The 14,283-nt window shown below is 41.1% G+C and overlaps 1 protein-coding gene across 6 annotated transcripts in view; it reads right to left on the bottom strand.

Annotated features, from left to right (window-relative positions):
- KIDINS220 (kinase D interacting substrate 220) overlaps positions 1-14,283 on the bottom strand; it is a 158,695-nt gene that overhangs the window by 27,295 nt on the left and 117,117 nt on the right. For all 6 annotated transcript variants that reach the window (XM_073336072.1, XM_073336073.1, XM_073336074.1 and 3 more), the window contains 2 exons: positions 8,251-8,429; positions 6,501-6,727 (listed from right to left, as the gene is read on the bottom strand). In XM_073336072.1, coding sequence (XP_073192173.1) covers positions 6,501-6,727; positions 8,251-8,429 — 406 coding nt within the window. The remainder of the gene's footprint in view (positions 1-6,500; positions 6,728-8,250; positions 8,430-14,283) is intronic.

Raw genomic sequence — 14,283 nt, 5'->3', positions numbered from 1 at the left:
AGAAGGATGAAGGGTTTTTTTTTATTGCTATTAATTTCACCATCACAAAGCTCTTTAACTTACAATTACACTGAACAAGAGCTCACTACAGTTTGCAAAACTTCGTAATATTCATCCTACTTGGATATCTATAGAACTACATAGAAAATGGAGCGCATGGCACATAACAGTGGAAGTTTTGATTATAGGATGCTTGTTGCATCCAATTTTTTTTTTGTTTGAATAAATAAGAGACCAGACATTAAAGCTACCAGTTTTTTAATTTCTTTTATTTTTAGAGTATTTTAATACAATCATGTTCAATTTTTAGATTTTTGCATTTTTACAGCACATTATGATACGCTATAAAACTACAAGTATACAAAATGTAAATTCTTAATACAAAAATATTTTAAATCATAATGTAAATTTTAATTACAATAAAACAAAGTTTTTATTAGAATGATTGTTAAATGTTTCTTGCTTTGAAAAATATAAGGTAGATAAAAAATACTAATTGACTCTAATCACTCTTGTGGAGCAGGCAAGTATCTCTCTCCCTCTCTCTTTTTTTTTTTTTTTTTTTTTAAAAAGATGGGATTTAAGGAGACAAATGTTAAGTAACCTGCAAAACATATAAAGCATGCCAGTGTCTGAGTCAGAATTAGAACTCAGGAGTTTACATACCATGACCAAATTTAGGATTCTGTATTTGATCTGTGAATGTCAGACAACAATACCACCTAGACCAGCACCCCAAATATGATTGGATTGTTATCCATCAGTGTGTCATGCAAATACAGCAACTGTAGACGTGCAAAATAGGGAATCCTGCAATTCATGATGCAGATAAGATAGGTAGAAACTGCTTTTCAAACATTGCAACATATTTATTTTGACCTGTAAATACATTTGTAATTTTGAAGTTTACACATTTAATGTATTGTCTGATCCCAATTTTTAATATTTTTATAAAAGTGCTACAGTGTGCTTTTAAAATTATTTTTTTCAGTTCTTTCCTTCTCAGTTTTCTTATAGAGCCAGGCAATATAAGACTCATGTGTTTAAATAAAATAAAGAGATCAAAAATAATCTACCTTTAGTTTCCAGGAACCAAGGCCATATCTGGAGTACTGTGTCCAGTTTGAGGCCCCAGACTACAAGAAGGATGTGGAAAAACTGGAAAGCGTCCATCAGAGGGCAACAAAAATGATTAGGGGACTGGAACACATGACTAATCATGGAGCATGTCCTCAAGGAATCAATTCTGAAGCACTTAGATGAGAGGAAAGTGATCAGGAACAGTCAGCATGGATTCACCAAGGGAAAGTCATGCCTGACTAACCTAATTGCCTTCTATGATGAGATAACTGGTTCTGTGGATGAAGGGAAAGCTGTGGACGTGTTATTCCTCGACTTTAGCAAAGCTTTTGACACAGTCTCCCACAGTATTCTTGTCAGCAAGTTAAAGAAGTATGGGCTGGATGAATGCACTACAAGGTGGGTAGAAAGTTGGCTAGATTGTCAAGCTCAACCGGTAGTGATCAATGGCTCCATGTCTAGTTGGCAGCCGGTATCAAAGTAGAGTGCCCCAAGGGTCAGTCCTGGGGCCGGTTTTGTTCAATATCTTCATAAATGATCTGGAGGATGGTGTGGATTGCACCCTCAGCAAGTTTGCGGATGACACTAAACTGGGAGGAGTGGTAGATACGCTGGAGGGTAGGGATAGGATACAGAGGGACCTAGACAGATTGGAGGATTGGGCCAAAAGAAATCTGATGAGGTTCAACAAGGACAAGTGCAGAGTCCTGCACTTAGGACGGAAGAATCCAATGCACCGCTACTGACTAGGGACCGAATGGCTAGGCAGCAGTTCTGCAGAGAAGGACCTAGGGGTGACAGTGGACGAGAAGCTGGATATGAGTCAACAGTGTGCCCTTGTTGCCAAGAAGGCCAATGGCATTTTGGGATGTATAAGTAGGGGCACTGCCAGCAGATCGAGTGATGTGATTGTTTCCCTCTATTTGACATTGGTGAGGCCTCATCTGGAGTACTGTGTCCAGTTTTGGGCCCCACACTACAAGAAGGATGTGGAGAAATTGGAGAGAGTCCAGCAAAGGGCAACAAAAATAATTAGGGGTCTGGAACACATGACTTATGAGGAGAAGCTGAGGGAACTGGGACTGTTTAGTCTACAGAAGAGAAGAATGAGGGGGGATTTGATAGCTGCTTCTTTTTCACTAGGAGGGTGGTGAAACACTGGAATGCGTTACCTAGGGAGGTGGTGGAATCCCCTTCCTTAGAAGTTTTTAAGGTCTGGCTTGACAAAGCCCTGGCTGGGATGATTTAGTTGGGATTGGTCCTGCTCTGGGCAGGGGGTTGGACTAGATGGCCTCCAGAGGTCCCTTCCAACTCTGTTATTCTATGATTCTATGATAGTTCAAATTCAAAACCAGTAGTTTAGAAATTTCTCATGGGAAGGAAATTCTGGAATATTCTCCTTCTGGAAAAATCAAAACTGTTTTGGTTCAATTTTTCCTAAATGAAGTGAAGCAGCTGGTTGCCCTGACTCCCAGAGACTCCTCATGCCCCCTTGACTTTGTTGCATCCGATGAAGTGAGCTGTAGCTCACGAAAGCTTATGCTCAAATAAATTTGTTAGTCTCTCAGATGCCACAAGTACTCCTTTTCTTTTTCCTGATTTTGGGGACAGCCCAGGGAGTCCCACTGGGGAGTCAGGGAAGTCCTCCACAACAGAGCAGGGATCCCAGAAACCTTGAGAGCCTTGGCTCCAGTGGAGGTTCTCAGGCCCCCCAAAGCTGCCACGGTCCCTGCTGTGGAGCCAGAAGCCTAACCCTGAGAGCCTCTGTTAAAGTCATCGTACCCAACAAGCCTTCCAGATTCCCAGCACAGCATCCAGGGACTTGACTCTACACCTGCTCAGAGCCATGTACCTTGGAAGCAATGGGGTTCTTGCTCAGACAGTCTGCATGGTTGAGCTGCCCCAGAGCCATGGACTGTGGAAGTGTGGGCTCCCCAGCAGCCAGTCAGGTGAACTGGCAGAAAACCAGGCAAATTACCGATGGAATCAGGCCTACAGTTCTGCAGAAGCTCATCAAAACCAAAATGCTGGAAAATTTCCACAAAGCTCACCTAAGGACTAAGAAACTGGTGTGCTTTGTACACGTTCCAAGGAAGCTGTAAATGAAATGAAATGAAAACTAAAGAACTAATGTCTAAAGACAATATATTTCAACTATCTAGCTGGGAAAAGCTATGACTCTGGGTAGTTTATGAAATACTCAAATAACTCCGTTGTCCTAGTGGCAAGGTGAACTCATCTTTGGATTCTCTCTCACGTTTACCAGCGAGGGAGGACACTTCCAATGTGTGACAGTACCTATCATATACTGCTACAACCTTTAATCCTTTGTTATTGATGCTAGACAGAAGACAGCAATCCAAACTGAAAATGCTAGTTTCCTCACTGTGAGCTACTCTCTTTGACTTGAATATTTTACAATACGCATGAGGTCCCGAGAACAATAGTCTTCCTGTTACAATAGTGGAAAATTGCTCCCAGAAACAACATTTTAATTTTCCCCTTCTTAAAATGATTTAAGGCTAAGTATCAATCTAGGCCTTAAACCTCCTAATTATTACAGAAATATATCATAAAGTCCCTTGAATGAAGTCTATTTACCATGTGCTACAGGTTCTATATAGCAATCTATTCCTGGAAGAGAAGGAATTTTATTTCAGAGTTTCACATGTTACTTCTTGAATTATGTAATATAAATGATTATTCCCTCTCAAAAAATCTTCTAGCCACGTCAAACTATGGGGAGAACTTGAGTGTGTCATATGACGAATGATCATCTTGGGCAGAAAGGCCCTATCCCCCTCCCTCTATAGCAGGTCCTCCGAATCAAATAGAGGCTGGGTCAATCACTATTTTTGATTCTTTTTGATCTGCAACCTGTAAATTGGTCAAAAATTATTCCATGACCCACCATTTCCTATCCCCCTTTGGGGGATTTTACTGCTTGAAATTATGCTTTTTACTGCCTGGGTATAAACTGTGCTCAGTTATTCCCTGATTCCACAACTGTGGAATTAGCTCTCCATTGTAGACTCTCGCTCCACAGTCTCAGCTTTCATTTAAAAAATAGGACATTTCTAGCCCTTATGGTCGCAGGGATAACATTGAAAACTGGAGATGACCATAAATATATACTGAGGGGAACCAGAGGAACTTCGGCTTCCCAAGTTTGCAGACAACCACACATCAGAGATGTGATGGGGGTCTTCTCCCAACCATCTCAATACAGGCCCAGTAGGCTGCACGATTCCACGCCCATGGAATTTTTCTTTCTGGCCCTGGAATTTGCCATCCTGCTGCCGCCTGAGTTCTGACATTATGTTTACTGTTTTCCTGACTTGCTGAGACCTGTCTAGAGGTACCTCTTGCTCTCCACCTTTCCCTAGAAGAGGGAGTTAATTGGATCACAGTGCATGCTCTCTGCACTCTTCAATGAAGATGAGCAGAGAACCAGACCTGGAGTCCAGCTTGTAGGTAGGGAACTGGGGGACTAGAAGTGTACTTTGGTAAGCTGCACAGCCTGGAGCACAGCACAGCCCTGGTAGATGGCTTTCTACTACTTACCGGAGAGCTACTACCATGGCAACCTCCCTGTGCTCTACTACCTAGCAAGACTTGCTGCACCTGGTCAGAGCACTCCCTCTCCTCTGGATTCAGCCATGCAGAAGCCATGCTGTCAGGTGTAGGACTGAAGCTTGAATGGAGAAGCCTCCCTTGATCCTGCGAGATTAAGTCTGGTCTGAGAGGGAGAATCCACGGGGCTGTGACTGCTACGTCTAGGAGCATGCTGAACCAATGCTGGCGAGCCCATGCTGGAGCGATCAGGAGCACCTTGTGAACCAGAGAGATTGCTGGAAAAGCATACAGCAGGCTGCCCGACCATGGATGGAGGAAGGCATTGATTACAGCGCCCCTGTCCTGTCCCAGCCGAGCCTCGAGCAAAAGAGGTGACACTCCTTGTTCTGTGCTGTGGTGAACAAATCTTCCTGGGGAGTCCCCCACTTCTGGAAGATGGCACTGATTACCTCTGCGTGGAAAGACGGTGAGAGGAGAAGGACCTGCTGTGGCGATCTGTTAGCATGTTCCGTTCCCCTGGGAGGTGCATGGCCTCTATGTGGATGGAATGAGTCATGCAGGAGTTCCATAGCCCAAGGCCTTCCTGACAAAGGATCTTGGAACAGGGCCCTCCTTGCTTGTTGACACAGAACATCACTGCTGTATTTTCCGCCAACACTTGCACCGTCTTGCTCGCAAGCTGTGGGAGGAACACCTCGCTTGCCAAACGCATTGCCCTGAGTTCCTTCACATTTATGTGAAGAGGCAGCTTGTCTGTGGCTTTATGTGGCTATGAAGAAATCAGTATGTACAACTTTACTTTCTGTTTCCATGTGCCTGTTTATTGTAGAATCATGGAAGGGACCTCCAAAGGTCATCTAGTCCAGTCCCTGCACTGAGGCAGGACCAAGTAAACCTAGAGCATAATTGATCAGTGTTTGTCTAACCTGTTCTTAAAAATCTCCAGTGATTGGGAAGCTGACTACTTCTTGTTCTACACCTTCAGTGGACATGGAGAACAACTGATCGCCGTCCTCTTTATAACAGCACTTATATTTGAAGACTGTTATCAAGTGTCCCTCCCCCCTCCCCCCCCCCGCAGTCCTCTTTTCTGAAAACTAAACAAGCCCAGGTTTTTAACCTTTCCTCGCAGGTCATGTTTCCTAAACCTTTTATCATTTTTGTTGCTCTCCTCTGGACTTTTTCTAATTTGGCCACATCTTTCTCAGAGGGTGGTATCCAGAACTGGACACAATACTTCAGCTGGGGCCTCAACAGTGCATATGACACTCCTGTTAATATTCCCCAGAATATGTTGACTCATATTCAATTTGTGACCCTTTTCAGCAGAACTACTGCCTAGCCAGTTATTCCCCCATTTTGTAGCTTTGCATTTGATTTTTTCTTCCTAGGTGAGAAGTAATTTGCACTTGTCTCTATTGAATTTCATCTTCTGATTTCAGGCCAATTTGTCAGTGCCATACTGAGACAGCACCTGAGTAAATTAACTGTACTAGTAATTGTGTATTGAAAAAAAACCTCACCCTGACACACCCACCAAAAAAATTCCTGCTGTGTCCCACTATTTAATAGTGTCTCTAACTAAAAAGACATTTTCCCTACAGTTTGCCCTTTTGTTTCAATTTTCCATATGCTTTTCCATTAGATTGCAGTAGATGGGTGACCATCCCTGCAAGTTTTACCATTTTTTCCTGCAATTTTCTCCTGTCTGTTTTTATTGGGTGGTTTTTTTAGGTGGTGGGGGCTTATCTGTTTTCTTTTCCTTTAAGCATTTACAGGACTAGCTGCAATATTATGAGATTAAATCATGCTAAGTGTGATTTAATAGTTAATTGGTTACTTACTCGATTATAGAATGGATGCTGAGGTCCTGTCATGCCACTGTAGTAGCTGCTATGAGGTTGTGGCGACACAACTCCACCATTGAAAGGCCCATTGAAGGAGGTGGATGAAGAGCAGACTGATGAAGGCTGACTGAACACTGATGATGCTCTGGGTGTTGCCTCAGGTAAGGGCACTGTGGGATATGGTAATCCTCCAATATTCATTAGATCTCTTGCAGCACGAACATCTGAAACATTAAATATGTATACAAGATGAGGAAAGGAGATGGACTCAATGAAGTGCTGAGTTTTAAGTTCCTTTCATTATTTGTCAATTCACTGGAGTTAAGTATGCAACAACAAAAAAAAGTGGACTTAGGGTAGTTCCAAAGGCTTTCTATTGTCATGTATGAGAAACCAGCTGAAGAAATGGGCAAGCCAATCAAGAAAACATCAGAATAAGAGGATAATAAACAGGTTTCAGAGTATCAGCTGTGTTAGTCTGTATTCGCAAAAAGAAAAGGAGTACTAGTGGCACCTTAGAGACTAACCAATTTATTGGAGCATAAGCTTTCGTGAGCTACAGCTCACTTCATCGGATGCATTCAGTGGAAAATACAGTGAGGAGATTTATATACACACAGAACATGAAAAAATGGGTGTTATCATACACACTGTAAGGAGAGGGATCACTTAAGATGAGCTATTACCAGCAGGAGGGGGGGGGAGGGGAGAGGGGACCTTTTGTAGTGATAATCATGGTGGGCCATTTCCAGCAGTTAACAGGAATGTCTGAGGAACGGGGGGGGGGGGGGGAGGGGAAATAAACATGGGGAAATAGTTTTACTTTGTGTAATGACACATCCACTCCCAGTCTCTATTCAAGCCTAAGTTAATTATATCCAGTTTGCAAATTAATTCCAATTCAGCAGTCTCTCGTTGGAGTCTGTTTTTGAAGTCTTTTTGTTGTAATATTGCGACCTTTAGGTCTGTAATTGAGTGACCAGAGAGACTGAAGTGTTCTCTGACTGGTTTATGAATGTTATAATTCTTGACATCTGATTGTGTCCATTTATTCTTTTATGTAGAGACTGTCCAGTTTGACCAATGTACATGGCAGAGGGGCATTGCTGGCACATGATGGCAAATATCACATTGGTAGATCCTGAGCCCGAATGTCTTCACCACAATTAAACAGACCTTTAGCCCAAGCCTGAGTCAGCTGATATGGGCCAGCTATGGGTGTCTAATTGCAGTGTAGACATACCCTTAAAGAACTCAGTCTGTTTAGCTTGTATGGTGACTTGATTTGTGTACAAGTATTTTCATGAGGAAAAAAATCCTGGGTACTAAAGGGCTCTTTAACCTAGTGGAGAAAGGCATAACTCAAGAACCAATGGCTGGAAGCTGAAGCAAATTCAAACTGGAAATAAGGCACGCATTTTTAAACACTGAGAGTGATTAATCACTGGAACAAGATACTAAGTGAAGTGGTGGATTCTCCACCTCCTGATATCATCAAATCAAGATTTTGATGACTTTATGGAATACATGCTTTAGTCAAACACAAGTTATTAGTCTCAATGCTGAGATCACTGGGTGAAATCTAATGGCGTATGACCATCAGACTAGATGAGCTAATAATCCCTCTGGACACAAATGCTACAAACCTAACTCAGAGGTAGTGAGTGTTACAAGCAGTAACAACATCTATAATGAAGAAAATTATAATACAATTTTCCATTTTCATTTTATCTGAAAACATACTCACCTGCAATGATTTCTCGTAGCTTTGGATCTAAGTTTACAGTACATGGCAAAAAGGTTTTTACATCACGTGCTATAAGAACTGGTGTCCGTGAAGATAAAAATACTTCAAAATTCCGTATGTCCCCATCAATTTCAAGCAGCGGTTCAACATCTTTAGTTGTAGGAATATTCTTTGAAATTCTAAAAAAAATAAACATCAGACAGTTAGGTAAACTTCAAATAAGCCAAATTTATCAAAAAAGTAATATTTCCATTTCAAATGTTGCCCCAGTACATACTATCACATCCATGACACCAAATCCTTTGGGGCACAGAATTGACATGCAGAAGTTAGAGTATGTCTGCATTTTCTGCAGATAGTTTGACTTGGCATTACTTTTTAAGAAAAATCCAGTGTTTCAGATAGTTCTCCACTGTGACATGACAAGCACTACATTTAGAATGCAACAACCTACATATGGATAATGTTATAAGACCTAAAATAGGATGAGGAAATTATCTGGAAGCATTAAGCTTAAATATCCATTCTAATCTTGGTAACCAACTGAGAAGTTTTATGATTAAGGGTTCTCTCTCCATCCTTAATTCACACTGTCTCTAAAAAACCAGCACAGTCTCAATAGTCTATACCAACTATGCATGACACTGCTAGCTAACTGGTGGCTCTGCCCAACAACATACTAATAGTCTCTTGTATTACACATACACTGGCATATGTCTGAAGGAAAAATATTTAATATTTAACTTAAAGTATTTTTAAATTTCTTACCAAGTCACTTTAACTATGTCCAATGAGTTTCAGGTTATATCATTAGCTGAAAGATATCTTTTATTTTTATGATTCATTTTAGAATCTTGTACCAAAGTTTTATTCCACAGGCAACTTTTACAGCTGATTATACTTGAAAAGGGTTTATTACAGAAATGCTGCCAGAATCTTAACCATAATAACACCACTAATATTGGAATATATACATGCATAATAAGAACAGCAAAAATTTAAAACGCATTTCAATACAACATACTATTTATTTTTGCAGCGAACTGCAATGGACATAATAAATTTTTAAAAATACTTAAAATGAGTATAATAAAGCTTCTAAAATGTTAATATTTATATTAAGGCCCCAATCCTGCAAAGCCTTACTCAGGTGCTTAACTTTACACGAAGCACTTTAGTTTTGCTGCTTAACTGTGAGAATTCTATTGACTTCAGCAGAACCACTCACTGTGCATAAAATTCAGCATGTATTTCACTCAATTTAATAACATTTCTAGAAATGACATTGTAGTGAGGCAGTGTGGTGCCCCACCAGCCCACAGAGGGAAGAACCTCCCTGGACAACAAAGTGGGTGGAGCCAGGGGATCCTGCACCTGCCCCCCAGAGGTCAAGGCGCAGGACAGGAAGTATAAAAGCCCAACCCCAGAGCTCGCTTGGGCTGCAGCTGCTGGAGAGGCCAGATGCCTGTGACCTGGCTCCAGCTTGGGAGACTCCGGCAATCCGCGGCCAACCTGAGGACTGGCTGGACCAGCCAATGCCTAATGCCAACCAGTGCACGGAGGAGCCACCAAGCTTACCTGTCGCCACCTACTCAGAGGAGCTGCCAAGCCTACCCCTTGCCAGCCACCTGGAGGAAGCCATGGTGCTGGAACCCTCCGAGGACACCACCCTGACCCAGGTACCCTATGAGGGGGAGTCCGGAAGTAGCCCAGGGGCAGCTGACCCTAGTCTGGCTGCAGCACTGCCAACGTCAGTGTGTTGCGGCCAGGATCCCCACTGACACAGCAACGGGTATTCTGCTGCAGCCAAGCCCCAGGCTGGGATGCAGTGGAGTGGGTGGGCCTGCATCCCCCCTACCACCCACCTCGCGGGTGTCAGTCTTCCCCCCTCCCTGGTCGCTCAAAGCCAGGAACCTGGGGTTTGCTGTTAAACTATTTGCTCAGGCCCTGCCAGAGGGCCTGAGCTTCTGCTTGTTTGCTGGCCCTGCCCTGACCCAGGGCCTGGGCTTATATTGAACTATTTGCTCAGTCCCTTCCTGAAGGTCTGGGCCATAGACTGAGTATTCCTCAACCCAGCAGAGAGGGTGTAGCGAGGTGCTCCACCACCCCGCAGAGGGCTGAGTCCCCTTAGACATATTATAACTGTGGTAATAATGCTCACTAAGTAATATGGTAAAATCCTGTTAAACAGAAAGATCTGATGACTGTATTCCTGTATAATGTCTCTATATAAAAGTTAACTCTTGTAACAATGGTAGGGATTTGTTAACTTGTTAAAACTTCCTGAATAAATAAGTAAAAAGTTCAGCATGTATGTACATCTCTGCAAGATCATGACCTCAGTAGATAAATCAGTGTTAAATTTTTAGGAGTGATGTAGAATCAATGAACTGAGCTACAATATTGGAGATTGGAAATTTCACTGGACAAGCCAGGTACAACCACTCACTTCTCAATCAGGTTCAAGAAAAAAAAAATCATGGTTGAGGTGACTGTTAGCTACAGAGACTGTGTGCTAGAAAAGGAGGAAAAAATTAGAAGGTCGGAGGCAGTATCAAAATAAAGCTAGGGTATACGCTCATGCTTTAATCTCTGCAGAGGCATCTGACAACAAATATAAAGTATAAACTCTCAAATAAAATAAAAATTATTTAAGTTCCTCAATGCACCAAGCTTCTATTGAATCTTACATGCAAATTCCACTAAAACTGAATTTAAAAGACTGGTTAGATGCAGGTAATCAAATATATTCAGAAACATAGAACAGAAGTGGCCTCTTAAAGAAGCACAAAAATCATAATAAATTGATCGGACATTTTAACATATTGTGACAACTGACAAACCATAAAATGGTCAGATTAAATAGTTAAAAAGTGGCCTATCCATTTCAATACTTTTTAAAATTACAAAACAAAAATGCCCAAAGAAAAGGCGATAGAGATTTAAATAAAAAACACAGCTGACGAGTCACATGAAATAAATTAGATGAATTTTAATACCAGCTCTGCTTAAGCCTGAATGAGAACAGTGTTCTGAATATGATGAACAATGCTACTGTTCAGAAGCCAATAGCCCACTGCTGGGCTAAGATTGAAGTCTCTCTTCTAACCTTCTGAACTCAATACATTAAACTATTCTGTTGAAAGGGATATTTATGTAAATGAGAATCTTTTGGCAAAGGGCCACAAAAATCATATGTGCCTGTATTTCTCAGATAAAAAATTAAAAAGGTTAGCATACAAAGCACTTTAAAAGTGACTTATACTTAAAATATAAGTGAATAGATTCAAAATCCACACATTATGACCAAGCCTACATTATTCTTGTTTAGCAGTTGGATTTTCTCAGAAAGCAAATAATTTTTTTACAATCAAAGGCATCAAAGAGTTAAAGAAAATATTAACTGTTTCAATGGCTTACAACTTCTTACTAAGAGATGCTGATCACCCTGATACTCTCACTGAAATCAGTGGGAATTGTGGATACTGAGGTCCTCTGAGGAACAGACCCTAATATAGCAAGCACTCTGTAGTGCCAGTATAATATAATAATAGAAATGTAAGGATTTATTTGGTTTTTCTCATTATATGCCATTTTTTATGAGGTTAAATGTTGTTTTTTCTAAAATTAACAAATTACTGATTTTAAAGCTATCTGAAGAAATATTTCAGGAGTGTTAGATTATTTTTGGCTCTTTCCTCATTTAAAAGTGATCTATAGCTAAAACCCAACAGTTCCAGCCCTTAAATCAGTGGCACCCAAACTGGGGGGGGTGGGGGGGAGGGAAGGGCACGTAGAAATGTTCCAGAGGGCTCGTGTCCAGGCCCAAGCCAACTCCCATGGGGGGCAGGGAGGGAGGGAGGGACACCTAGCCCTGCTCTGCCACCATCCCAGCTCCAGCCCCACTCCACCCCAGCTCTGCTCTCATTCCATCTCCTCCCCCAGGCCAGCTCCGCCTCTAGCCCCGGTTCCTCCCCCATCCCCAGTTCAGCCTCCAGCGTTCCTTCAGCCCAAGCTCCTCTGCTGAGCCAACTGTGCAGTAATGGATGGAGGGCGAGTACAGATTCCATTCCTGGTAAGGGAGCTGGGGGGGCGCAACAGGAAAAGTTTTGGCACTTCTGCCTTAAATTGACAGTCAGCTGGGCAATTTAATATTTTTCAAATGTTATCTTAAACAGTTGCTGAAAGTACAAAGTAGCTGTTTTTCATATTTAGAAATTATATCGTATGTTCCCTATATCTATTATAAACATGTGATGTACAGTAATTACTGCTGTGAATGTCTCCCTGTCCTCTATCAGGAGACTCTGTTAGATTTGCTCCAGTGTTTTTTTAGTTTGTGATCATCTTACCCTTTAGTGGCTGGCCTTAAAAAAAAAAAAAAAAAAGGGCCTAAAATTTATGACAGCTAAAAGGAAGTCTCACAAGAATCCTACAAACATTTATTTTGATTATGGGTTCTAAACACATTGACTAAATGGTTCTGAATGGCTCAGGAGATAGTGATCTGAATTACATGACTGGTGAATATTAAATATGCTGATCATTTAAAAAAAAAACTTAATCTGGTAGTAGTAATTATTACTACAGTGCCACAGGTGTACATGATGCTTTTCAGAATAAAGGATACTGAATGGGGTAATCGCAGTAATAGAGGGAGGCCAAGCAAAAATGCAAAACACATAGTGCATGATGAGGCCAAGATGAACACTATTTAGAGAAGCAAGTGGATGCTGTAGAAAATACAGCCCCTTAACACTTCCCCTTCCTCTCAAAAAAACATGTAGAAACAACTGGAGTTCCTAGGACTTCCAGTAGCTTTCTTCAAAAGAAAGAAAAAACATGTGATGGTCAATACAATACATAGAACATTCACTCCAATGCCTCAAGTGAGGGAGCATCCCTGACCTACAGTTGTTCGTGTTCACAATTATGGGGACCTAGCAAGTAGTTCTAGAAGAAAAGCCAGGAAGCACTTTATGATCAAAATGAAGCAATGTCTGTTCAGAGATTTTCTACCAAATTGCAATACAAGAGAGCAGAGCTGAACAGCACAAGCCAATTCCCAACGGATTGTGGGGCATGATACAGGATGATCCTACTACGTTTAAAACTGTTTTGGGAAAATTCAGTTACAGTGAGCGCTATTAAACCCCAGCATTTTCGGCTCAGAATATCTGCAGTAACTGCAGTATTGTTCTATACATAGAATAGGAAATATCACAGTCCATAATCACTACTTAGTAGCAAAACTCAGGGTGAAATCCTGGTTCTATTAAAGTCAATGGCAAAATTTCCACTGACTTTAATTGTGGTAGGATTTCTCCCTCTGACCTTAATAGTGCTTGCTGTAAATTCTACACAGTCCAAAAACCTAACGTTTGACAGTAAGCTACAGTGCAACTAGTGCACAACTTGGGAAGTCAATCAAAAGAATCCTGGTATATGAGCAAAAAAAAAAAACCCCATGTATTTACACACACTATATTTGGGACCAGAAAAACACATGATCTCAAGAACATCTAAGATAACAGAGTTCTGAGTATAAGTGAGCTGTTTCAGAAGATAATTTGCGAAGGGGACAGGATTTACAGGAGTGACCTTTTAAATACAGCAATATGTTTAACAGATGTGGTAAGGTTGGGCAAGTTTGACGCGGCATTAGTTTGTCTATATCAGAAAAAAATGATTATAAGTTTTCGGTGATTGCTTTGGTTGCTTAGGGTTTATAACGCTACATGAGATACCTAAAATGGAATCAAAGCACAACAGATCAAAACAGCACAATAGACTGTGCAAATAAAGGAAAAATAGCTAGCCACAAAAGTCAATTTCACTTGACTTCTCTAGCTAAAAATGGAAATCAGTAACACGGAACATGAGATGAGGGTGTGTGCAATCCTATTAACAATTACATATCTGAAAAACAATAAAAAATGAGAGAAAAATAGTATAATGTATGCTTATTAATACTAGCAGTAAACTAAGCAGTCAGCTGAATTAGCTAATTAGATGTTTTTTTAATGATTTGAT

This window comes from Lepidochelys kempii, chromosome 3, assembly GCF_965140265.1.
Source record: "Lepidochelys kempii isolate rLepKem1 chromosome 3, rLepKem1.hap2, whole genome shotgun sequence".
Classification (NCBI taxonomy): Eukaryota; Metazoa; Chordata; order Testudines; family Cheloniidae; genus Lepidochelys; species Lepidochelys kempii.
The sequence above is the reverse complement of the archived record's forward strand: the minus strand, read 5'-3'. Positions and strand labels throughout refer to the sequence as shown.